Genomic DNA, 25072 nt, shown 5'->3' with positions numbered 1-25072 from the left:
CCACAAATGAAAGGTGCAAAAAGAAGGGGAAACAATTTGCATCTACCCAAACTTCCAGCCCCCCCCCCCCCCGGGTATCTAATGGTGCGTCCCTAACTTCGACGTAGCCTACTTTATATGGCTATATTAAAAACTCTGGAACTAACAAAAGTGGAATGTCACCTTTTAGATAGGTTACAGATTCTCTACATATTTATTCTTACATATTTATTCTTACTAACAATCGATTAAATATTTATAGGCTGGATATATGATCAGACACATCCACCCCCCCCCCCTTCTATGAGAACAAAATTAAAACCTTAGGTGACTGTGATAAAGGGTCAATAATATTCGAGTATTATACAAAATTCAAATCTTAAAAACTTGTATTTATAGACGTTTTATTATTTAATTTTTGCAACTGCCAATTCTCTGCAAACATTTCAATATTCATATCAAACATATCAAGCGCCCTCTCTAGGCGATATTTTCCTTTAAAATGGCTCTGAGTATTTATCTTACAAATGTACGAAATTCGATACTAAGAAGCTACAAAGATTATATCCATCCTTTGGAATAGGTTTTATATCAAAGTAAAATCACAAAAAATTATCCTGTAATATACTTTTTTTCATTTCATACGCTCTACATCATAATTGTTTTAGTGCATACACATTCATATACTAGTAATATGGAAAAGGATTGGAATTGTAATAGCCACATTTTGGCGGATTTACTAAAACTAAAGGCAGACTTTAAAAACTTGAATTAATGTAATCTACATTGCTTGATAATTTGGGGAGCTGTTCGTATACGATGTCACAAATCAAACTCTTCAAAATTTCATGAATCTCTTCTTTGATGAATTTTCAGGGGCCAGATACGGGGCAAACTTTCTAAGGTGCGAGTGAGCAAAAATATTGACCTTTTAGTACAAAAATCTTTTTTTTTTAATACAGATTTTAGAATAATACTCTGAAAACGGTTATATTTTCAGGCTTTTACCTCACCACTTTTTCTCTTTCTCCCCCCCCCCCACACCCCCTCATTTGTTAAAACAAGCCCCCTCCGCCCTCATCTGAATGCTGGTGGTTATAAAACATGGCAAATACATTGTTATCTTGATATTCGACATATTGAACAGTATCAAGTACGACTACACATTAATAATTATTAAGGAAGTAATTGCAAAAATGACATTTCAATTAATTTCAAGCCCTGCAGTAAAAAATGAAATCTTTGGTGAAAATGCAACAATTACTAAGTATGCCAAGGAGATAATTTTCCAAAATACAGAAATTCATACAATAATGTTTCTTTACTGATAATGCTGAATGATAATATTAGAACAATATCAATCTTGTGTATTAAATTTGAATAGATTTGACTCATAAAATAACTTTAAATATACAATTAAAAAGGCAAACACGAGACTACATTATCAAAATGTTGCACCCTTGGATGTAAGCACCACAGCAGCAGTTCTGGTGTTTGGTTAGTACTGTTTAGTGTGTCTGTGCCGGGCATATTGGGTTAAAGTGCAACAAGTTTCTTATATTACATAGGATTTTGATGATTCCCCCCTCTTTTAATTTCAAATAAACAAGTTGTTTTGGACACATAGATATCACTGCTTCCTTCAAAGAGGGCTGCTAAGTCCTTCCAAAATCTTGCCAAGATTGCTCTCCATTGCGAGCATGGATTCTCGTTTCTGAGACCCCCTCAAAGATTTCTTTGATCGAGACTTAGTCCCGGACCTGACAGGCTGTGAGCAGCTCCTTGGCTTGGACCTGCTTCGCTTGGTAGTTACACCAGGACCAGCTGATGGCTGTGAGTGACTTCTTGGTTTGAGCTCTGTCCTTGGCTTGCAGACGTTGTGGGATACAGATTCCCCTACAAGCGAATGAGACCCCCGTGTAGGCTTCGGCTTACATTTGTCTCCTTTACATAGTTTTGGGGAAGACTTTGTTTCTTCTCCACAAACGTTTGAATTCACTGAATCACATTCACATTTTCCATTAGTTTTAGTAGTACTGATTTGTTGGAAAGGGTTATGCTGAGTGGACGTCTTGAGGGTACTCCTTGTGGTGTGCGCTGGATCATCTTTGACAACTTTTGGCGTACCTACGCCACTGGATTTCTGGCTTCCAACGCAGGATGGGAGTAAGTCTTGAGACTTTTGTATAACTTTGGTACCCATCAAAGGAGAATCCCCCGGGGTGAGTTGGCTTAACATTGACAGGAGTTGTTCTCGGAGCAGATGAGATGACTTGGTGGATGGAGAAGCTATATGGGGTTCTTGGGAAGAGTTGGTAATCGTTGGCTGTGGCTCCCCAGATATGGACAAAGTGCTACATTTCGAGTTTGCAGTAGCAATTGTCCTCGGCAAGGTTGGGGTAATAGTTGATATGGATCCAGACATAAAAGATGCAGATGATGAAGGTGTTGTGCATGAACCTATAGTTTCATGTTGCAACTCTGAGTGATGTGATGATGAAGATGTTGGAAAACATGAGAGGGCTATTGCGGATGAACCTGAACATCCCTGTTTGGAATCTATGTGTGATGAACACGAACTAAGATCTTCAGCTGCCTGAGCAGGCTCTAATGGCAGAACGGTCTCTCGCTGCCCAGGGAAACTTGACCGACCAGTTACAGGACTCATTGTCTGAAGGATCTTCAGAAGGTCATTTTCAATAAGTAAAGAGTTTCTTGTCACCGCCTTTCGCTTCGTCTTTCTGATTCGTCCATTACAAGATTTCTCTCTCATCTTTCCTTGAGGTTGTTTAGAAACAGCTATGTTCTCTATTTCAGCATGGCCTATCTTTCCACCAACATTCCTGGCTTCTCCATTTCCAAGCGAAAACTCTATTGGAAGTCTGGATTTTTCTGAAGAGTCCAGGTAATTATTTGTCCTATCTTGTTCATGATCCTTTGGTATGTCTCCTACTTCTTCTGTCTTGGTAGATTTACTTTGTAATACTTCGACAGTTACCTCCTCATCACACACAACATCACTTCCTTCTCGCACAGGAGGGTTTGCGTGGCTTTTGCTTGACTGTCTTCGTGCAGAACATTGATAGGAGTTGTTAAGTCCCTTCATTTTTTCCCCATTTCTTTCATCCCTGTTAGTGCTCTCTTGCCCATCCTCTAAGCAACACTCTGCATCCTCAATGACAAAAACAGAATCATCACCTTCCAAAAAGCTTTCAAATCCTGTTGCAGATTTTGAGACAATGCTCAGCTCATTCATAAACTTTGCTAAGCTATTGTCTAACTTCATAAAAGAAGATTGATTGTGACCAACAGTACACCTTGACTGTTCATGATCAAAGGCCACCGAGGAAATTCTTTCAAGTTCAGGCTTTCCTTGACAGGTAGTAAAGTCTTCTAAAGAGTGGGAACTGTCTACATCAAAATCAATTTCATCTGAACTCCTGTGCTTGATGCCAAAGACTCTTCCTGATGGTAACCGGTGAGCAGTAGACTCCACAACCTCTGAAGAATATACAGGGGATGTTCTTTGGTCATTTAAAGGGCTGTCTCCAGTCAAATCTATGACTTCATCAGTTGTTAAGTTTGGTAAATGAGGTTGGGTGTGATGATCATTTACTGTAGTATCTTCCCTGCAAGCTGGAGTTGGTTTTAGCTTGTCTTTGAAGCCGTTAGGTGTTACGATTTTCAGAGCTTCCCTGACGCCAATTTGCCTTTGATCTATGGAGCCTTCTGAAGAACATCCTTCATATTTTCCCTCAGCAGCAGCAGCAATGGAAGGTTGAGGAGATCCAGTGCATGCAATTGATGAATACATTCTAAGGTCTCTATTTTTGGTCTTGGTAAAGTGTACCAATCTTGATCTATCAGTCTCCAGTGTCTCCTCAGGAAACTGCAAAGTTTCATAAATTCCCTCCTCTGATTCATCATCTGTTGACGAAAGACTGGCACATTGTTTTGCATTCTTTAAGGCACTTCCTGAATCATTTTTTCTATTTCTCCTAGAGTTAGGGATGAATCCCTGCAAAGAGTGGCAACCAAGTCTTTGAGACAGCGGTAAGACCTCTATAAATGATTGTTCCTCTTCTAACTCATTCCTCCTTTCACTTCCTTCTTTGTCAATGTCCTCGACTACTCTTAGGATGTCAGGTATGGTCTTCACAGTCTCTTCAGTTCCTAGACCATTTGCAAAATGAGCATCTACTAAACAGGTACTTTTCATAGAGGGTATTCCTTCCTGGGTCAGTTGGACTGAAGAGCTGTCCTCTGTATTATCCTTTCCCTTTGAGCTTTCCTTTTTCCGACTGATTTTCTTTGCTTGATCCTGTGTCTCTTTCTTCCGCCTGTGTGTCCTCTTTTGCATTGTATCATCTTTCCGGCACCTTTGTTCTCCCCTCCCTCTTCTTTCATTCCCTTCTTCTGCTCTTGCTCCACCATCGTGAAGAGAAAGGCTAATCAATCTTTTCATCATTTCATCATCATCGTAAACACTGGTGAGTTCCCTCCCATCCTGTTTGATTCCAGGATAACTTGGAATCTGTGGTGGCTCGGGGTTGACCTTCGGAGGAAGCTGTAGGTCAAAGGTTACTGGTACATTAGTCTCATATGCATGCTGGGAAGCTTCATCAACCATCAATCCTTCCTGCTGTGAAGATGAAGATGAATTTTGCTTCTTCTTTCCTCTTCCTATATACAAAAGAGAAACAGAGAAAACAAGACTTTATCATACAAAAGTTAAACAAAATGAAAGTAGTTCAACTCCGGCTCTTAAATTCAAGTTTCAGTGTGTATACCCTAGAGGGGGCCAGGGGTGGGCACAGCATTTACAAGGTGGAAACCATGCTTGTATTGAGAAGAATGTACAAAGATCTGAGGTATAATAGCGAAAACGACATGGATGTACTACCTACAAAAGGGCAGAGTGATAAGCCCTTCGGCATAGTAGCACGTAAACGTCCTGCCAGGACCCTGTCTTACAAAGAGTTCAATTGATCCAATCAATCGTAACTCTATGGAAATCCATCGCTGTCATATTTTTTTTTCCACAGGAAATTTTAACCATGTCCTTTGGATAAAAAGGCAAACACACCATATTGTCAAGAATACAATGAATGTATGAATATATCGGAACATCATATCTATACATTTTTTTTTATGCTGGCATTTCATAGTTTCGGTTGATCAGATCAAATCATAATTCTAATAATGAGCCAAAATTTTTGTGCAGGCCAGACATGGCATATGGGGCAAAATTTATTTTAAAAACTGCGAGCAAGCAAGCACCATAAATCAATCAGCAATCACCTCAGATTATACATATATATGTATATACACTACCCATCATTTTAGCTCAAGTCTTCAATGATGACGAAGGGTAAAGCTTACTAGTATGTGATAAAAACATCAAGTTCTTTTTAAGAGCTATTATCAGAGAGATAACCAACAGTCTTTTTCATGACTAACTTACATGGTGTTATCGCAAACCTCACCATCTAAAACTCTAATTTTTGAAATAGATTTTGCCATAATAATCATATTTCACAATTGCCTTTCCTTTTTTCTCCTTTTTGTAAGTCTCCAAGGCTTCCGCACCCCCCACCCCCCTTTCACGTCTATATGCCACCAAAAGGAGCATTTTTTCAGGTTCAGATAATCAATGTCAATGCTTTGAATCATCTAATGAGGATTTTTTGGATGCTTAAAACAGACATGAACCAGTGGCCATCTCAAGTCTGTAACTACCCAAATCTGGCCACCTTGCTTACCCATAATGCAACATTCTGAACAGTGTAGTCTTGTAATTCAGGCTCAGTGAAATTATAACACACTAATCCAATACTCAATACTATAATGCGACAATTATGTTACCACGTACATAAAGTCAACAAGTACTTTTCCTCTAAAAACTATTGAGTTTCCCTATGAAAGTAAAAACTGAAGGCTATTTTCATCTCTGTATTGTGAATAGTTATCTCAAAGAGTATATTTTCACTTCAGACTAGCTATTCACAACACATGGTGAATGAGAGATCACGCACAGATTGCTTGCCCTTCAATTTTCAATGATGAACACCAACAGCCACAGGCAAATCCGTCAAACAATTTTGTACTTCTATTTTTAGTTGATTTCACATCATCCTAATTAACTTTCCACAGCATCTCTAACCTCAGGCTGCAGTAATTATCCTCTTCTTTTATCAACAATAATAATTACTCTCTTTTGTTTTTCCTATTATGAATAGTGCCTAATTTGTTCAAAGACTTTGCATAGAGTAATACCTCAGGGCCCCGTCTTACAAAGAATTACGATTGATCTGATCAATCTCAAGTATATGGAAATCCATCAATGTCATAATTTTGCTCATTGTCCTTTGAAAACAAAGAGAAGCTCACTGAATCGTCAAGAAAACAGTAAATGTATGAATATACATCATTTCTACAAAATATTTTGACAAGAACATGTAATTTTAGATGTTGACATTGCTGGCTTTCCATAGTTGCGATGGATCGGATCAATCATAACTTTTTGTAAGACGGGGCCCAGGTATCAACAATATTTATTTTGGCTAAGGGCAGCACAATACCTATTCATTCATAAGAGTGTTTTCAATTTCATTTTTTTTTATTCGGGACGTCAGCAGCTTTCCAGATATCATGTAATATTAATTCTATTTTTTCCATTTTTTTAAAGGATATGATTAATAAAAACATTTTCCTTATAAAAAGATGTCTCTGATGAAACAAATGCCCCAAAATAATTAACTTCCATTTTTTGTCTCGCCTGCATAGCAGAGCAAAACTATAGGCGCCATTTTCCGACGGCGGCAGCATCAACATCAGATCTTAACCTTAGGTTAAGTTTTTGAAATGACATCATAACTTAGAAAGTATATGGACCTAGTTCATGAAACTTGGACATGAGAGTTATCAAGTATTACTAAACATCCTGCTTTGTTTTCAGGTCACATGACCAAGGTCAAAGGTCATTTAGGGTCAATATATAAACTTAGACCATGTTGGGGTAATCAATATTCAAATCTTAACCTAAGGTTAAATTTTTGAAATGTCATCATAAGTTAGAAAGTATAGGGACCTAGTTCATGAAACATCCTGCCCGAGTTTAAGGTCACATGACCAAGGTCAAAGGTCATTTAGGGTAAATGAACTTTGGTCATGTTGGGGGTAGTTGTTGAATTGGCATCCTAAATTAGAAAGTTTGTGGATCTATTTCATGAAACAGACATAAGGGTAATCAAGTATAAATGATTGTTTTGCACACATCTTATATCACATGATCATGGTCAAAGGTCATTTTGGGTCAATGGACATAGTATGTTATTATCATATGAATGTTTATTTTGTAAATAATTATTCAATAGCTGTTTTCAAAGTCAGCACTGCTACTATACAGTATATCAAATCGCGTAATGCAGGCGAGACTGCCAGAGGCGTTCCACTTGTTTAGAAAATGACATTTAAAAAAAAATTCACACTGCATGCCATATAGAGCTACTTATGCCAAAATATCAAAACTTAAAAAATTTATAGAGCTATCATTCTTCAACAGATTTTCATCAAAATCTTAACAACACTTTTCTCTAATTTTTTGGCTTCTAAGTTCTATCAAAACCAACTTATCGTCAGTGTAAAGTTCCTCTTAGTAATAATTTTGTTTGACCATATAAATTACCTTCTTTCTTGCTTGTATGTAGTGTCATAAAATCAAAACTTTAAATGTTCATTACTCTATTAATCTTTGACGGATTATCATCAAACCCTTACCCGCACGCTTTTCCCTAATTTTTCTGCTTCTATGAAAAACAACATATCGTCAGTATGAACTTCCTCTTTAGTATCATTTTAGTTTGTTTGACCATATTCATTATCTTCTTGCATCATATTTTTCCTATGATATCTAATTTCCTTAAAGGAAAAGAAATGCTTTCAGAGAATTCCATCAATTAATTAGGATTCTGTAACACAAAGGTTAGCGATTAATGCTACGCTTGATTTTCACAAGTGATTGTAAATTGTAGTGTATGCAATCAATTGTAGAAAAATGTTCTACAATTGATTGCTAAGCTTTGTGATACTGACCCCAGATTTGATGGTGGGCGTTCCTCAATAGACCAGTTCGTAGTTACTTCTGGGACAATTTTGGTCAAATGACCTTTCATTTCTTTCATTATGATAGGCAGATTTCAAAGCAAGATATTACGTAAGCATGCCTTACATAGCAGGATGAAGAAATTGGATAGACCAGGTGACTAGAATAGCACACCAATGAACACTTTATGAAGGTATTTGTTGCATTCCTACTTTGAATGCATATCATAGCATGTTGCACAATGTACTCGGCAAACTGTGAAATACCAGTCGTTCATGGACGCATTGTTGTTTTTTGTGGATGTAAAATGAAAAACAAAATTCAAAAGAATATATGAATAATCAAGACATCAAATTTGGTGCTTATCTCATTAGATTTTAAACCACCATGTCACTTTAGTACAAATGACCTTCGTCTGATCACGCGCAGAATCTTTTGATCATGCGCAGAAAGGAAGTACGAACTGGCTTATTGCATGCATCATGTCCTGGAAGATTACATGTATTTTCATAGAATCTGTGTCTCATTTCACAGACATTTTTTTGCACATTCTTATCATTCTGATCTGTGGGGGAGCAATGGTGTAGTGGTTACGACTCTTGTCTTTCAATCAGAGGGACATGGGTTCGAATCCCAGCCATGGAATAATTCCAGTTTATTAGCTTCATAAAATAGCACATCGTATCTGCAGTTAGTGCAGATAAGGAGAAAAATCAGCTCACGATACCTACAGCTGATTAATCACCAGTTCATCCATTGTGACGTCAGCGCGCAGAGTGTAAAATATGCGCAGATCATGATGCGCACAAACATAACTGTGGAACGTCATTAAACTCAGTTTTAAAGTTGTGGTTTAGTATGGATAGCCAATTGTTACATAAATCACTAACAGTAGAGATATAATATTTCACCTCATTTGGCTCTCAAATCATTCATAATTGTCTAGGAAGTATATTGTCTGCACCATCAATGAATCAGGAAAGAGCACAGTAAACATAAAAAACATACAACTTAATACAATGTTGACACATTTGGCTTCCCATAATTTTAGAACAGAATTAGACTGTGGTCCAAGTTAAACCTGACTTCAAAATACGGGCCAATGTGTTTAAAAGCTCTTAGATGATAAGAGACAAGAAGACAAAAACTGAGGACAGAAGACAATGAGACAAAATGCTACAGGGTCTCATCACCTTGACTTAATAAAAAGACAAAGAGACAAGCTTGAGTAATAGCACAATATAATCAGTTTGGTGATTCCAGTGCTTTACAGCAATCACCATTAATTTCAAGATGTACATTGGGTGATTTCAAGTTTGGTGTTGACTTATTGGTGTTGGTGTTAGGTTAATTTTTACACCAGTATAACACCAAACATAAAATGAAGATGTCCTGAAAAGTCACTCACTAGTTTTTGAGATGTCAATAATGTGATCTGTATCAGTTTTACAAACTCAGAATATATTTGGAGCTAGGGGAAGCAATCCAAATTCCAACACCAATGCCAACACCGGACTTGAAATCACCCATTATGCAGTTTTCACAATCACTTTGACAAATTTATCCTCCATTTTTCAAATTCACATTTTACCAGAACCAAATTCCATCTTCAAATGCCACTCATTGGATATGATTTGCATTATCGGTAAAAAAAAAAGTTTAGATAAGTACACACACCCCAGTGGGAAAACCAGGAGAATAAAATTGCACACTGGGAGCTATCTGCCTACCTTTAACTTTCTTTGTTTCCATGGCGACCACAAAGTCTTGCATCATCGTTGGATGGGCGATTGCAAACCGTTCTCTCTCCTCCACCGTCGTGTATAAGGTATCAGGATCCTCATCGTTTTCCTTGTGCTCTTCTAAAGAAAGAAGAGAGAAAAGAAAAAAAAAATCTTTGTCAATCCAATTCATCAGTTTGAAAATTATGATTGAATTCTTTCTCATTTTCTTGTTCATCTAATCAGAGCAATTAATTATTTGTAGTCTTATTTGATAAACTTTTATTCTTTTATTAACATTTAAAGAAATAAACAAACCCACTCCAATCTGCGGGTAGCTTCTACTCTCAGGCCTCATGTTATAACATTTTTAGGGCAATGCTCATTTTATATATTACACATTTTTATACTACAACACAAATGTACATGTATCTACATGTGTGTAAACCAAAGAAAAATAATTTCCTTCATGGACAATAAAGCTATTCAATTCATTCAAATGGGGACAATTAATGAGGGCACAAAGAATATCAAAGGTCAATGCAAGAGCGGCATTGGGGTCAACTTAAAGGTCATCCAAGGACATGACCTTAGTGCAGTAGGGAGAAATCAAGCCCTGTACTATGGAAAAATAATTTTGAGGAAAACTTTACTGAGGTGAAACTGCATTAGAGTAGTAAAAGTAACTTTCTGCATGAAAGCACTCACCAGGTTTATGCCATTTGACTTCTACACACTGTACACCTTGCCGAACTCTGAGCTTGACAATAGAAGCAGGATGCAGATGACCTTTGGGGTCAGAGGTCAAATGGGTGAGGTCATACAAGGTCACCAGAGGAACGACCTTCTCCTGCGTGTACCCAATGGGCCATTCCATCTTCACCAAATTGAATTGCTGTAAAAAAAAAGTAAATACATCCCTTTGAGACATGTACCTCTGTAGTAAATCCCTTTGTATAGTCCTTCTTGCATGCAGCTTGTTGTACGCAAGCCGTGGGAATGAAATTAATCCGGGTTCAGAATATGGGCCAGGGTGAGCTTCCCACTAGTGACATTACCCGCAGAATCATCGCTGTGTAGCAGTTCAGACTCTCGCCTTATCATCAGAGGGTCCTGTGTTTGAATCCCACCAGGGCCTGGTGGGTGTTTCATAAAGCTGTCCATAAGTTAAGACTTAAGAGCGACTTTAAGAATAACTGGTGAACCTTTCTTACGCACTAAATAATCACCAACGAACATTCAATGGGGAATGTCATGTACCGCAAGAAAGGATCACCAGTCCGTCTTTAAGTTGCTCTTAACTTACAAACAGCTTTTTGAAACGGCCCCTGGATTGGGCAAGTTGAGCCATTTGACATCGTTTTTTTCAAAGGTCACAATGACTTTCGGTGTGGGGGTAGAAAGTTATATATAGGTGAAAAATATTTCCCAAGAATCAAATTTAAAGGCAAGGTATTTATTTCTACAATATTATTATTCATATCAATTCTAACATGCAAAATGCAAAAACTGTCACAACTTACCCTGCCTTCCCCTGCCCTGTAAGATGTGAAAGCCTAAGTATGTATTATGCCCAGCAATTGCATTGTGGAACTCTCATTAGACTGCTCCCCATGTAAGAATGCTCCAATAACCGGGGTGATACTTAGTAAAAAGCCCCACAAAGTATTAAGTGTTGCATTATTATTATTACTATTATTATCATTATCATTATCATCATTATTATTATTATTATTATTATTATTATTATCATTATCATTATCAATATTATTATCATTATTAGTATTATTATCATTATCATTATTATTATTATCATTACGATTATCATTATTATTATTATCATTATTATTATTATCATTATTATCATTATTATCATTATCACTATTATTATTATAATTATTATTATAATTATTACTATTATTACTATTACTATTATTTCCATTGTCTACAACTTGATGTTCTGTTGGTATATTAAACAGCAACCGGACTTCTATTATTATTATTATTATTATTATTATTATTATTATTATTATTATTATTATTATTATTATTATTATTATTATTATTATCATTATTACCATTAGGTGAAGTAGAAGAGGCCTTTTCCATTCCATATGACAGGTAGAGGGTTTCTCTTTATTCTGAAAGAATTCCTTGATGACATCATCGTTGGGAAATCCCTCAACTCTCAGACATTTTCTGTTAAGATGAGAGAAGGTATGAATTAAGAACACAAAACATCGGGCACCTTAATCAAAAATAAACTTCCATGTTAAATCACAAAAACACATTGTCATTTCATATCCTCTGTATCATACCCGGGGAGAGTTTAATGAAAGGATATGGCAGGCATTTTAACCCTAAATCTCCTGGGGTATTTTGATTCTTGTCATTCCCGGGGGGGGGGGGGGGGGGGGGCATTATGGCCCCCCCTTAAAATCTCAGCCGCATTATGGCCCCCCCTTAAAATCTCAGCCGCGTATTGCGCGATCACAACAAAAATTTGCATGATGGTAGAGAATGATGTAATCTACGCAGTTGCATTGGTAAATTTCACTGAATTCATATATTTTTATTTTATATGAATTAATTATGCTAATTTATTCATGAAATCATACTTTTTGCTTTGATTCAATAAATAAAGCTCCTAGAATGCTATTTTTTGGTGAAAATATTCTTTACAGCATTCCTGACAATTGTGAATCAAAAAAATTCTGGTACCAAGACCGATTTCTTACGTATTTTATTGTTTTTTTGATTTATGTATTTCTTTGTTTTTTTATTGTTTTCTCGATGGAAATCCTTCCAGACTTAATTCTGATCATAAACAAGGCAAAATTAATTAAGTTTAATCAGTAAAAGTAGAAATAATGATACGTTTTTGAATTTTGGCTAATACACAATCTGCATTGGATTTGTACATGAAATCACGTTTATGAGCACTTTGGGGTCTGACGTGCACTTACATAATGTTGCGTAATGTCGTAACCGCGTACCCGGGCGTCACAAATTTGGTCTCAAAATTTGCGCGAGACTTGAAAGTAAAAAGTCAGTGAGCGGCGCGGTCAAAACATTTTGCGCGGCGAAAATATTGCGCGGATCGTTGAGGGGGGTCTCCGAGGCCCCCCTGGCCTAGATAGGGTTAACCCTAATTAACCCTGGGGGGGGGGGGGGCATAATGGCCCCCCCCCCCCGACAATTTTGATGGTGATGATGATGATGGTGATGATTAAGATGATTATGATGATAATGTTGATGATGATGATGATAATGATGATGATGGTGATGATGAAGATGATGATAATGTTGATGGTGATGATAATGATGATGATGGTGATGATGAAGATGATTATGATGATAATGTTGATGGTGATGATGGTGATGAGGATGATGATGATGGTGATGATGATGATGGTGGTGGTGATGATGATGGTGATGATGGTGATAATGATGATGATGATAACGATGGTGGTGTCTCAAAACCAGGCCTATTAGACAAGATGAGAAATACTTCTTACTTTTTGACACTTCTTTCTTCACTGGTCTGAGAATCTGAATCACAACCTCCTTTCCAGGATTGGAATAGATTGAGGGGATCAGCAGAGCTGGGTAGAGAGTTCATAAACCGCATAGCAACCTCCTTTCCAACCCCTGAGAAAAATATCAAATTTTGGTAGTGATAATAATGTTGGACTATTATTTTGACATGTGGTTTCTTTAATACTTATTTATAGTTCAAGCTTTGGTATTTAGTTCAGCTTTGTTTACCATCTTGATGCTTCTGTTGTCATCCATTTACATTTGACTTTCAACCTGCTTCTCCTGTCATTCCTTTCCTATTCAGATGTGTTCATTCATTACATTCCCACATCTGATTCTTTTGTTCAACATTCTTATTATGTAATCATCCCAACATCTTATTCATCTCCATCCTCCATCTCTTTTTGGTTATTTTTATGAATTAGACTTTTCCACTTTCAGTTGGCTTCTCCATTCTCTTTATTTTCATTGGTTGATTTTGTGTAATTTGAATATATTATGCTAATTTGTATGAGTTTTACTGAGGCAAGGAAGCCCAGCAAATAAAGCAGTGCACTACCAGACTTCATCGAGTTAAGTATAGTTTTGTTCCTGTGTCTTCAGAGTTAAGTTCCATCTTCTCCTCTCCATTTGCTTCTGTTTGATGTATGATTGAGTTTGTGTTATTCCCATCTTCAGTTGAACATTTATTTCCCCATATATACTGTATTATTTTCAACCCCACAATAATAACAACTCGGGAAATACTAAAAATAAAGATTGGGCTTCCACAGTAACAACAATACTGTAGAGCACCTTCATTTTAGTTGAAATTAAATATATTTATACATCTTTATCATAAATTTCCAAGAATAAAAAAAAAAAAATTGGGCTTCTAGAGTGACAACTCCCCTCCGATAGACCACATTTATTTTCATAGAAATACAAAATATTTATATACTTTTATCATGAATTACCAAGAATATCATTTTAAGAATAAACCATACAATTTCCTGAGGTGCAGGTTCTGATGTGTTTTATTGCCTAAAGGGATGTTCCAGGCTGGAGATATTTATATCTCAATAAATAGAGTAATATTCACAAAGCAAAATGCTGAAAATTTTATCAAAATCGGATAACAAAGTCATTGAATTTTGAAGATTTCCCTTATTCCGGTGAAACTGTTCTAGGCATGTCTTTATGAATATTCATTAGATGGGCTGATGATGTCATATCCCCACTTGTTTTTTATTATTTTATTATATGAAATTAGGTTTATTTAAAAAAATTCTACCAGGAACTAAAACAATTGGATTGACAACTGATTAAGTGCATTAGTTATTTACTGCCGCAACTTATTTCATAATAATGAAGACACATCATTTACACATGTTTGAAAAAATGAAACATTTATGATTTCATGTAATAACATAAGAAAAAGGAAAGTGGGGATGTGACATCATCAGCCCACCTAATGAATATTTATGACGATGTGCATATAACTGTTTTCACAAAATATTTATAAACTTTAAAATTCAATAACTTCGTTATTTGTTATCCGATTTTGACAAAATTTTCAGCATTTTGCTCTGTGAATTTTACTCTATTTATTTAGATATTTCAGCCTGGACCATCCCTTTAAATCACCTACACTGTACTGAACTTAAATTCATACCATAAAGTTTAAAAGCTACTCAGTTTAATGGTAATTAAGCCCTACATTTTTTTCTAACAGGTAAAATACTGATTCAGTTATATACCGCTATTACAATCCTGACTATAACACTAAGCCCTCTGAGATATTAGCACCGGAGCAAATATCGCTGGAGCAAATGACGCAAGAGCAAATGTTGTGTTACCCATACCAGGTACTCCTTTAGGCAGATAATCACATCCGAGAAGAATGGCCAGAGCTATCAACCGCCTACGGTCCAGGTTTAGATCTCTCCTAATATCATCCATACTGTAACAGTCCACCTAGTCAAGGAGAAATAAAAAGAATTTTAACAAGTGGAACACCTCTGGCAGTCTCACCTGCATTACGCAATTCAATATAGCAGCATTGCTGACTTCGAAAAAGACTGACGTTGATCATGTGACTCGTGCAAAATGATCAGTGATACTTGATTACCCTTATGTCCAAGTTTCTTGCAACGAATTTATTTACTTTCAAAGTTTTGATACCATTTCAAAATTTGACCTTGGTTATTATTTCAATGGTGATACCACAACATAGTCAAAGTTCATCGACCCTAAATGGCCTTTGACCTTGATAATGTGTCCTGCAAGACGATCTGTGTGTATGTCCAAGTGTCATGAACTAGGTCCATACGCTTTTTAAGTTACGATCACATTACAAAAACTTAACATGGGGGCAATTCCATAAAATGATCAACCATTTTGTACGTCTGACCCCCATTTTTCTCAAGTCTTACTTCACTTTATAAACTGACCAAGTCATGGTCATTTGAGGGCATTACAGACTGAGAAAAGAACCAGAAATCAGAGACAGAAAATTTCATGAAGGTCCCACATAGAGGGGGTCGGACTTACATATTTTATGGAATTGCCCCTTGGTTAAAATTGAAATCTTGATGACGCTGCCATCGCCGTCAGAAAAGCAGCGTCTATAGTCTTGCTCTGCTATATGCAGGCAAGACAAAAAATAATGTAGTGATGTGCTATCTAAAGCTCAATGAGATAACCAAAAAAAATTGTTTGGGGCGACTTAATATTGGTTTTGTGATGGCAGCCCACAAATGATCATAAGCATAAGGTTTATTTGACAGAATTTTTTTTATTGCATACCTGGACAATAATACTAAAAATATTTACCTCTCCTGTCGCCATATTTAGGTTTCTATAAACAACTTGAGCTCCATAGAGAAATACATCACCATCTTCTGTCATACAGCCATCAACCATCTAAAAAAAAATCATAATCATTTTCTAATATTCATATCCCACAATTTTTACAAATCAATACAAAATATCCAGTGCCCTGTTTCTTAAAAACTCACAAATGCACAATTTCTAGAACAATTTATATATCAGCCAATCAAATTAAATGATTTCAGAAGCTTTAAACTGTTATTGCAAATTTGTTAAGTTTTACAAAAAGCACCCGTTTCATTTAGACTTGTTATAATAAAAAAAACCATTTTCTATCAGCAAATCAAATTGAATGATTTTACAATGTAGTACCTTGATTTCAGTATATTTTGTCAACAGAAAAAATATTTGAGTGATCCACTTCCAAAAAAAAGAATGGGTTGCAAAGTAAGCAAACAAAAAACATTCAAAATTAGCACGTCTTAATTCAATCTTGCAATTTTTTTTCATTATGGCACGTTATATCCATTTTTACTTTACTTACAACTGGGTAAAAATATACACTATTTACTGAAATCTTAAAGGGGAATGAAACCCTTGAAACCAGCTGACTCCATATCAAAGAGAAAAATCAAAGAAAAATATTGTTGAAAGTTTGAGGAAGATTGAATGAATAATAAGAAAGTTATGAGCATTTGAATGTCGAGATCACTAATGCCATGTAGATCCTCCCATTGGCGATGCGACCAAGATCTGTGATGTCACACACGTACAACTCCCTCATTACTTTAGTACTTATTTCACTTATATTCTCACTTTTATATAGTCTATCACAAGGTGAGGTGTTCTCTTTATGAGAGGACAATTAGTACAGAGGTTTCACAACATTATATCATTGATGAATCGTTTGTCATATGATTAGAATGAGCAAAAAGAGAAGTTTTGGGGTATATTTTCAGTGTCCAAAAGGGGAGAGTTGTTCATCTGTGACATCATAGATCTTGGTCACATTGCCAAAGGGAGGATCTCCATAGCATTAGTGATCTCGATATTCAAATGCTCATAACTCTTCTATTGCTAGTCCTATTTTACTCAAACTTTTGTTGATCTTATTCTTTGATTTTTCTGCTTTCACAAAAGCTAACTTGCTCCAAGAGTTTCATTCTCCTTTAAGGAATGAAATTGTTGTGATACTCCATGGGTTTTATTTAGTGTCATACAAAATGAATGAATCATAATCTTTTAGTAGGATGAGAGAGCAAGAGAATGAGGAAGGAATAAAAAATCATTAGAAAATATTACTATTGTCAAATGATTTTTTATACCAATAAATTAATGTCTGAAGAGATGTAAACATACCCCTGCACTGTTTAGCGCAGCACACATGGCCTCCGCTTCCCCCTTGCTCTGTATACAGGGCACGCCCATCAGTTCTAATAGCTCTTGACACTATATATAAAAAACAATAATAATAACAATAATATGTTCATTAAAGGTATTGTTTAACTTTGTGAGCAGCCGATTTAAAAAATTCTCAAACCAAGATGAAACATGTGTACAAGTGCATGTATTAGAACTAATAAACCCTGAAAACAACCATTATTGAGAATGAAAAGCTAAAACTACAAGGCAAACCCCGATTTTGTAAATAGGTGTCTTATAGACGCCTAAATAGTACACATAAGTGTATGTGATGAAATTAAGATGGTGTTTTCGGTCACTTTATATTTCAATTTTTGAAGCACTACATAATTATTTTCGAACGCACTTTTTTCTGGGCTTCATTTTTGTAACAAATCACAGACACAGGTGACAAGTGTGACCTTCTAGCTCAGATTTTTTAAAAGTCAAACCAATGTTAACCAATCACTTTAATATAGCGCTGTTACTATATGCATATTTACAACTGCACTTTGATGCGTGGTATCATATTATACCGGCCGTAGCTGAGCTGCCATTTTGGTGCTAAAGCGTCAAGGGATACATGTAAATCCTAACGGGTAGCCATACACCTCACCTGGGTTGAGTGAAGCAGTGTGGGTGAATTTCTTGCTGAAGAAAAACATGTCATGGCTGGGATTCAAACCCACGTCCCTCTGATTGAAAGACGAGAGTCGTAAAAACCACTAGACCTCAACGCCCCCATCATCTACCTATTGGAATCAGGTCCAGTAGATCTTGAACGTAGTCAATTCATTTGTTAATATTAAAGTGAAGTCAAGTTTGGCCAATCATAAAACGAAAATAGTGACAAGTTGTTCTTTGGACTTTTCTTTATTTCTTTGATAGTGTTCTTTTCTGGATTTATTATTACCGGTACTTATCAAGATGACCTGCTACATACTTATTGTGAATAGAATAGAGTCAGGGGCGGATCCAGGATTTTCCAAAGGGGGGGGGGGCACATTTTTTTGGAGGGAAAATTTGACAAGCAAAAAAAAAAAGGTCTTCACTTTCAAAAGAGCACACCTCTCTTTTAATGGCATGTTTACATTAAAAATTTTAATTTGGCTTCTCAAAAGGGGGGGGGGGGGCATGGGCCGGCTGTGCCCCCCCCCCCCTGGATCCGCCAGTGAATACAATGGTACCAAGCGAAGATAATTACAGTAATTTCCAATTAATTGAACATTCAAACAAAGAAAAATTTAACAATTTTCTTAAAATACATGATTTTTATTGTTTCAATCATGAACATCCCTTCTGCATGTTCTGTGTTCCGTTGGTGCAGGTTTTTCTTTGTGTAAAACTAAAAATATACCTCTTTCAACCAAGATGTAAAGTGGGACCTTGAAGCCTTCTTTACTCCTCCTCCTCCTCCTCCTCTTCTCCTATCTTTTCCTCTCCATCCTCCTCTTGATCCTCCTCCAACTCTGGCTTCATTCCTTCGAGCAATCTCCTCCCATTTAAGCTCCGGTGGAGTACCATCGATGACAAACACCAACTTCACGCCGAGCCGAAGGAAGTTGGAAACCCGGAAGAAGAGGTTCCTGAAAATTATGAAAGTAATTATTTTTACATTGTGGAATTCTCATGTCACAAATGTACATTCACATGATTTATTAAAAATAGTTTTCAAACAAATAAAGCCTATAATATATGGGCATGACTCTTCCTAGAGTCAAAACAAAATCTTAAAATGTGACGCAACAATCATGAATAGAGTAGACTAACATAACATGATTAAAAATAACAACTTCAATTCAAATTACATGTAACTAAGTTCAGACGTCTAGAAAGATCTTACCGTAACAAAAGTTCATTCTCAAAGTTGAATTAAAACTGAATAGGCCCTAAGTCTTCAACGACATGAATGAATTCAATTTCAATGAAGGAAGGAAGGACTAATATTATAATGATTGAATGAACGAATGAATGAATTCAATGACAACGTATTAAATAATGTCAATGAATTGATCATCTTGAATCCTTGTCCTTGATCACATTTGAATTTTGATTTTGTCTTTTTGAATGATGAATTAATGAATGCCAGATTGAATGAAATTGAAAAGACATGATAATATGGATTAATGAATGAGGATATTTCGACACTGGAGAATTGGAGTCACCTTAGATGAGGTTTGATGACTCTGCCTTGCATCATTTTGATCCCAGTGACTTGACTCTCAACGAGCCATATCGCTAGATCCACTGCGACCATCCTCGCTTTCAACACATCGATGGATTCCGTTGATTTCACGGGAGCCAAAATCTGCCACAAATTTTGAACACCCATTTTTTCTGCGATCGCGTGTCAATTCTCAGATATCATCATATCAGATTCGCTCGACCCATATTATTTTGGGACATTGGGAGGTAACCAATGACGGCTGACTAACTGTCCACACACGATGTTCAATCTGCTTATCGTCGAAGAGAAACGAGATCGATATTGCAGTCATATTTGTCAGATGAAAACTGCAGCTCCAGCATGTTTATACAATAAATCGGGATTGCGCAATATTTTGAACTTGCCGCACAATGATTCATTCAATCTAACATTAGACTATAACAAAATGGTCTGAATCCTACTATTAAGCCTTAAAATACATAGAAATAATTATTTTTACATTTTATTATTATTTTAAAATGAAAATTAATTGTTTAATCTATTTTTTAATGAGTATTTTACGATTAAATGTTTTGATCTTTCCTATTCCATTGAGCTTGAAAATACTCGGCAGCGCCGAAAGTGGGGGTCATTTTCGGGTCATCGTCGGGGACGTTCGCGCCAGATTTTAAAAGCGAGCGCTTTTGTGAGAGGAACACCGGCGTCTGAAGAATCCCCAAAATGCCACTTTTGGGGAAAAAACTTTACATTCCAAAGGTCCTATCGAAGACAGTAACCTTGGCTGAGCCGTATTTTCTCATTCCATTCACCAACGAAGTGTTTGCAAGCAAACTGTATCCTTTCAAAAATTGGTCGGAAATTCCGCAGACAAAAACAAGATGGCCGCGCCCATGGTTTCCTGTGTAAAGTCTATGAGAGAAATTTTTCGTGTGTTTGTCAATGGCAATTTTTTTATTTGCACTAGAAAATTCGTATTAATGGTTTTTATGATGTTGTGTCCGAACAATTAAAGTATGATTTATTCAGACAGGACTGATATGTGCATGTGTGGTTAATTTAAAGGGAAGTTAAACTAACGTTAGTTGAACGAATTTCAGTTATTTCAGTTTTTTTCACCCTTTTTTCTGGCGTTTTTTAAATAATATTAGGCCCTAATAACAATATAAAATAATAAACAAAGGTTAAGACAGTTTTTCACTGAAAAAGTGAAAAACTGTCTTATCTTTGACTTTGTTTATTGTAACTTGTAAGAATTAAAATGGCAGAAACCCGGCTGCCAGAAAAAAATTAAAAAATACAAATATTTACGAAGCCGAACTTCCCAAAGGCAAAGCCAAAGGTTTCAGAAAAATCCATCTAGGCCTAACGTTAACATTGAATGAATAAAAGAGTTAATCTTGATTTGTAATGTCAGATGCGAGCAGCTTATAATAAAAAGTTACACAGTCATGACAGTAAAAATCTATCAATGAAATGTCATTTTCTCAGGCACGGCCATAGCGCGATTTGCACAAAAATTTGTGTAGACATGGTAGACTAGGTCTAGGGATAGGCACGTTAGTTTGCTTGTCAATGCGTTGATGCCAATATCTCAGCGAATCGCTAACAGAGTCTATAGACTATACAGGATTGCATGATGAAGTTAATGGATTTTCGTGGATTCTCGCTGACGCACGGTGCGATGTTTACACCTGAAATATGTATTATTACTTCATTTTACATGTGTGCGTGTATCTGTGCAACGTTCATTAAGCGAGGTACAATTTCTTCTGGATCTATGTATTTTTTGGCAAATAAAAATGGATCTATTTGGCTACTTTTTCAGAAATTATATGGAATTTCTGTATTTTTAAAGTAATCTTTATTATGTTTTAGCAATCAAGGATTATTTTTGTGTATTTTTCATGACAAATTCAGAGCTTTTATTTTATGGTCCTACCTATCTCAGAAAATTGAAAATGGTTAAGCTAGACTTCCTCACTTGTTCACTGCAACCACCCTGCCTGTGGGGAACCTAAATATAGACGGGCAAGTCCAAGAAAAGGTCACCCTAGAAGGCAAAATTTCATCTTTAATTTAAGAAGTTATCTTTGGTGGGGTAAGAAAGCCCAAATGTTGAATTTCAAAATTTCATTAAGAAAAATTTGATAATATGCATATTTATGCTTATTTGGGGCACCTAATTTGCATAATTGGTAAAATGGGCGTTATGTATGGGACAATTAAAAAAACTCATAGAAAATGAAAACAAAACTTCTGAGACTCAGTCATAGGTGGGACATGGACCCCCTAACATCTTATTACTTTTTGGGGGAAAAAGTGGTGTCATCTAATTAATTATGCAAATTAGGTCTTGTCCAAGGATGGAATGTCCCATACGTAACATTTTGAGGATGTTTTTTAAAGTTATTTCTCATAATACAATACTTGTATTGTTGCATCTCTGGGAAGTTCTAATTTATTAAGTATGAGAATGTTATACCACAAAAAGTTTCAAAAATAAAAAAATTGTTAAGTATGGGACATTTACACACAATGTCAATGGGGAGATTTGTGTAAAAAGTGAATTGAGAAAAACAAATTTCAAGAGTGCTCTAAAAAGTGATTATTTACCTTTTCTTTAGTTTTTAAAGACTGATTTGTTATGAATACTGATAAATGAAAACAATCGAAGCGAAAAAATTGTGAAAATGGTAAAATATGAAAAAAAAAAAAAACATTTGAAATACATAAGAAATTCATGAAACCATGAAAAAAAGGGGGGGGGGAATGTTGAAATGGCTAATTTCCCTTTCAGTCATATCAAACATGTCTCAATATAACATTTTAAAAGAAAGAAACTCTTGTTATTTCCATATTTTAAATTATTTTAATTTTTTGAATTATAGGGAAAATTGTGTACGTTCTCTATGGGGACAAAGTGTCCCATACGTAACATGTCATTAATTTGTTTAATTAGAGTCTGTAATTAGAGGGATTTGGCTTATGACCTGAAACTTGCCTTAGATATACTAGAGTATTGTGACTTCTATCACACTAAGTTACAAGTTGTCAAATGAAATACTCTCAGAGAATTCTCAACTTGAACAAAATGTTTTAAAAATTGTCTTTTTTCTGCGTCCCATACGTAACGGCACATCTTTTCTCTCTAAAAGGTCAAGGTCATACATGTATGTCACCATTTTTTGCATGATTATTCTTCTCCTAGATGTCTACCATCATGAGGGTATTCAATCTAATCAAAGTCATTTAACACTATTTTCAGGTCATTAGAGCCTCTGAAATGTGCGAATTCTTGGACTTGCCCAGCCGTAGATCTATGGTATGCCAATGCAGTACACAGGACACACTTAAAAAGTTCATTAAATTATCACTTTTGTATCCAAAAATATCAATTTCCATAGGCCTACAGTTGCAACTTATTTTTTCATTAGTAACCTGGAGATTATTTTTGTATTCACCAGAGCGCTCAAAAACCTGAATTTTTGGCATATTTTGTGTATGCCCTCTTTTGGTGGAAAGTAATATTGCCAGAAAATTGTCATTTTTCAATCTCTATTTTTAATTCATAATAATGATAGGCATTTATATAGCGCCATCTATCTAGAAATATTTTATTCCGAGGCGCACAAGAAACAAAAGAATGAGAAAGTTTGGATGAGTGTCAAAGTGCCAATAACTTCATAAACAGTAATTAAAAGAATTCAATTTACTTAAAGGGGTGGTCCAGGCCAGCTCCAAAAAATATTTAGCCCGTAGTAAATAATTACAGGAGCCATTTCAAAAAGTATTATCTCCTTACTCGACTTTGGAGATTTTTAAGAGCATTTCTTGTCACGGTTATTTGGGGCAAAAAGAATTAAATTTCGCGCACATGTAGCGAGATCGGTCACGTGACTGTGACGTACCATCTCCACTTTGGTTTCGCAACAATCCAGCGCGCGACGTCTCACAGCTGCAATATGCCTATGTGTCAGGCATACGGCTGCTCGGTTCGGCCGGGAGAAAATAACCATAAAAGTGCGTTTTCTATACCAAATCCGATCCGAGATCGAGAGAGATGTGCCCAGTGGCTTCACAATATTGGGACTGACAAGTTTGACATAAAAACACACAAATATAACGCGAGTAGAGTCGTTTGCGAGGACCAAATGCTCTCTCTGGCCGTCGGCATCACCGGGCAGTTCCCGCACCGACACCAGTCATTTCTCCCCACTCGATCGGCCGCTGGCTGCTGTACTTCTATTCTTCGACGGTTCTCCAACTCTTCCGCATTCCACCTTGGTTGGAATGCATATCCCGCAGGACCCGACATATTAATTGTTCAAATTATGAAATAAACGGCGAGAAACAAACAAATTGTGAATTACAGGGTCGACGGTGACCGCAATCAATGCAAGTCGAAAACTACATGTAGCTAATTAATACCGTATGTATGCGGCCGGCGCTGATGATCTATACGCATACGTGCGAGCGATAGCTAGCTAGCTAGCTAGCTCGCTCGCGCTCGTAGCAGCAGCCAGCGAAGCCAAAGTGGAGATGCTACGTCACAGAAAAAGCTGCGCATTGCATTCTGGGATCGTACAGACTCGTGCCAGAATATGATTTTGGCAAAATTGAAAATTCAATAAAAAATAACTGTTCCTCTTATTTCTTTAAAAAAATATAGTATAGGAAAGAGGTTTTTGTCTATCTAGTGGATATAAATTAAACCTGGCCTGGACCACCCCTTTAAGATCCAAGTTTTATGATGAAATAGCTGTAATGGAAACTGACAGCATAAAACAATCATTTGTCCCCAAGGGTCCCCAAGAACAAGAGAAAGTAAGTCAAACATTGCCAACCTTATTTCCCCTCCCAGGGAGTAGTAACAGAGAACAAGGTTATGTAGGGACAGTGATTTTCCGCAATCGCGGAAAACGGACAGAATTCACGGAAAGGGCCTTTTGAAACGGAAAGTGGCATTTCAAACGGAAAATCACGGAAAACGTATTTTCCCTCAAAATACACAGAATAGCAACAGAAATTACTAAAAAATCACAACAAAACAAGAATATTAAATGGCCACAAAACCCCAGAAAACACGATCTCACTTCGCTACTATCATGACAATTCACACATCGTGACTGCACTCGATCGACATCAGCACACTCGATTGTACCCCGTACCCGGCCGGCCGGGTTGCACGTTGGGCTTCACATGCACACATATCGTTCAACTACACAGTCGTGTGTTGCTGCCCTCTACGTTTGAAGATGTAACAGCACGATATCGTGGTCTTAAAATCCAAGATGGCGGATTGGCAAAAGCCGTTGACTGATGATAACGATGTCCAAAAAACCCCAAAAT

At 36.4% G+C, this 25072-nt stretch overlaps 2 protein-coding genes across 2 annotated transcripts in view; one reads left to right on the top strand and one right to left on the bottom strand.

The window, feature by feature from the left end:
* Window positions 1-152: 152 nt before the first annotated feature.
* On the bottom strand, window positions 153-20109 carry LOC129263103 (uncharacterized). Its single transcript, XM_064101221.1, has 10 exons — window positions 19722-20109; window positions 18914-19142; window positions 17515-17604; window positions 16159-16248; window positions 15189-15300; window positions 13323-13455; window positions 11883-12003; window positions 10513-10699; window positions 9814-9945; window positions 153-4662 (listed from the first exon to the last, which is right to left on the bottom strand). The coding sequence occupies exons 1-10, from the start codon at window positions 19886-19888 to the stop codon at window positions 1622-1624; spliced, it is 4302 nt and encodes a 1433-aa protein (XP_063957291.1). The 5' UTR covers window positions 19889-20109; the 3' UTR covers window positions 153-1621.
* A 206-nt stretch (window positions 20110-20315) lies between these two features.
* Window positions 20316-25072, top strand: part of LOC129263108 (tyrosine-protein kinase BAZ1B-like) — a 44714-nt gene continuing 39957 nt past the window's right edge. Inside the window, exon 1 of the mRNA XM_064101220.1 lies at window positions 20316-20556. Within this exon, the coding sequence (XP_063957290.1) occupies window positions 20444-20556 (113 nt within the window). The 5' untranslated portion in view covers window positions 20316-20443. The remainder of the gene's footprint in view (window positions 20557-25072) is intronic.

Source organism: Lytechinus pictus, chromosome 6 (genome assembly GCF_037042905.1).
Source record: "Lytechinus pictus isolate F3 Inbred chromosome 6, Lp3.0, whole genome shotgun sequence".
Lineage (NCBI taxonomy): Eukaryota > Metazoa > Echinodermata > Echinoidea > Temnopleuroida > Toxopneustidae > Lytechinus > Lytechinus pictus.
The sequence above is the reverse complement of the archived record's forward strand: the minus strand, read 5'-3'. Positions and strand labels throughout refer to the sequence as shown.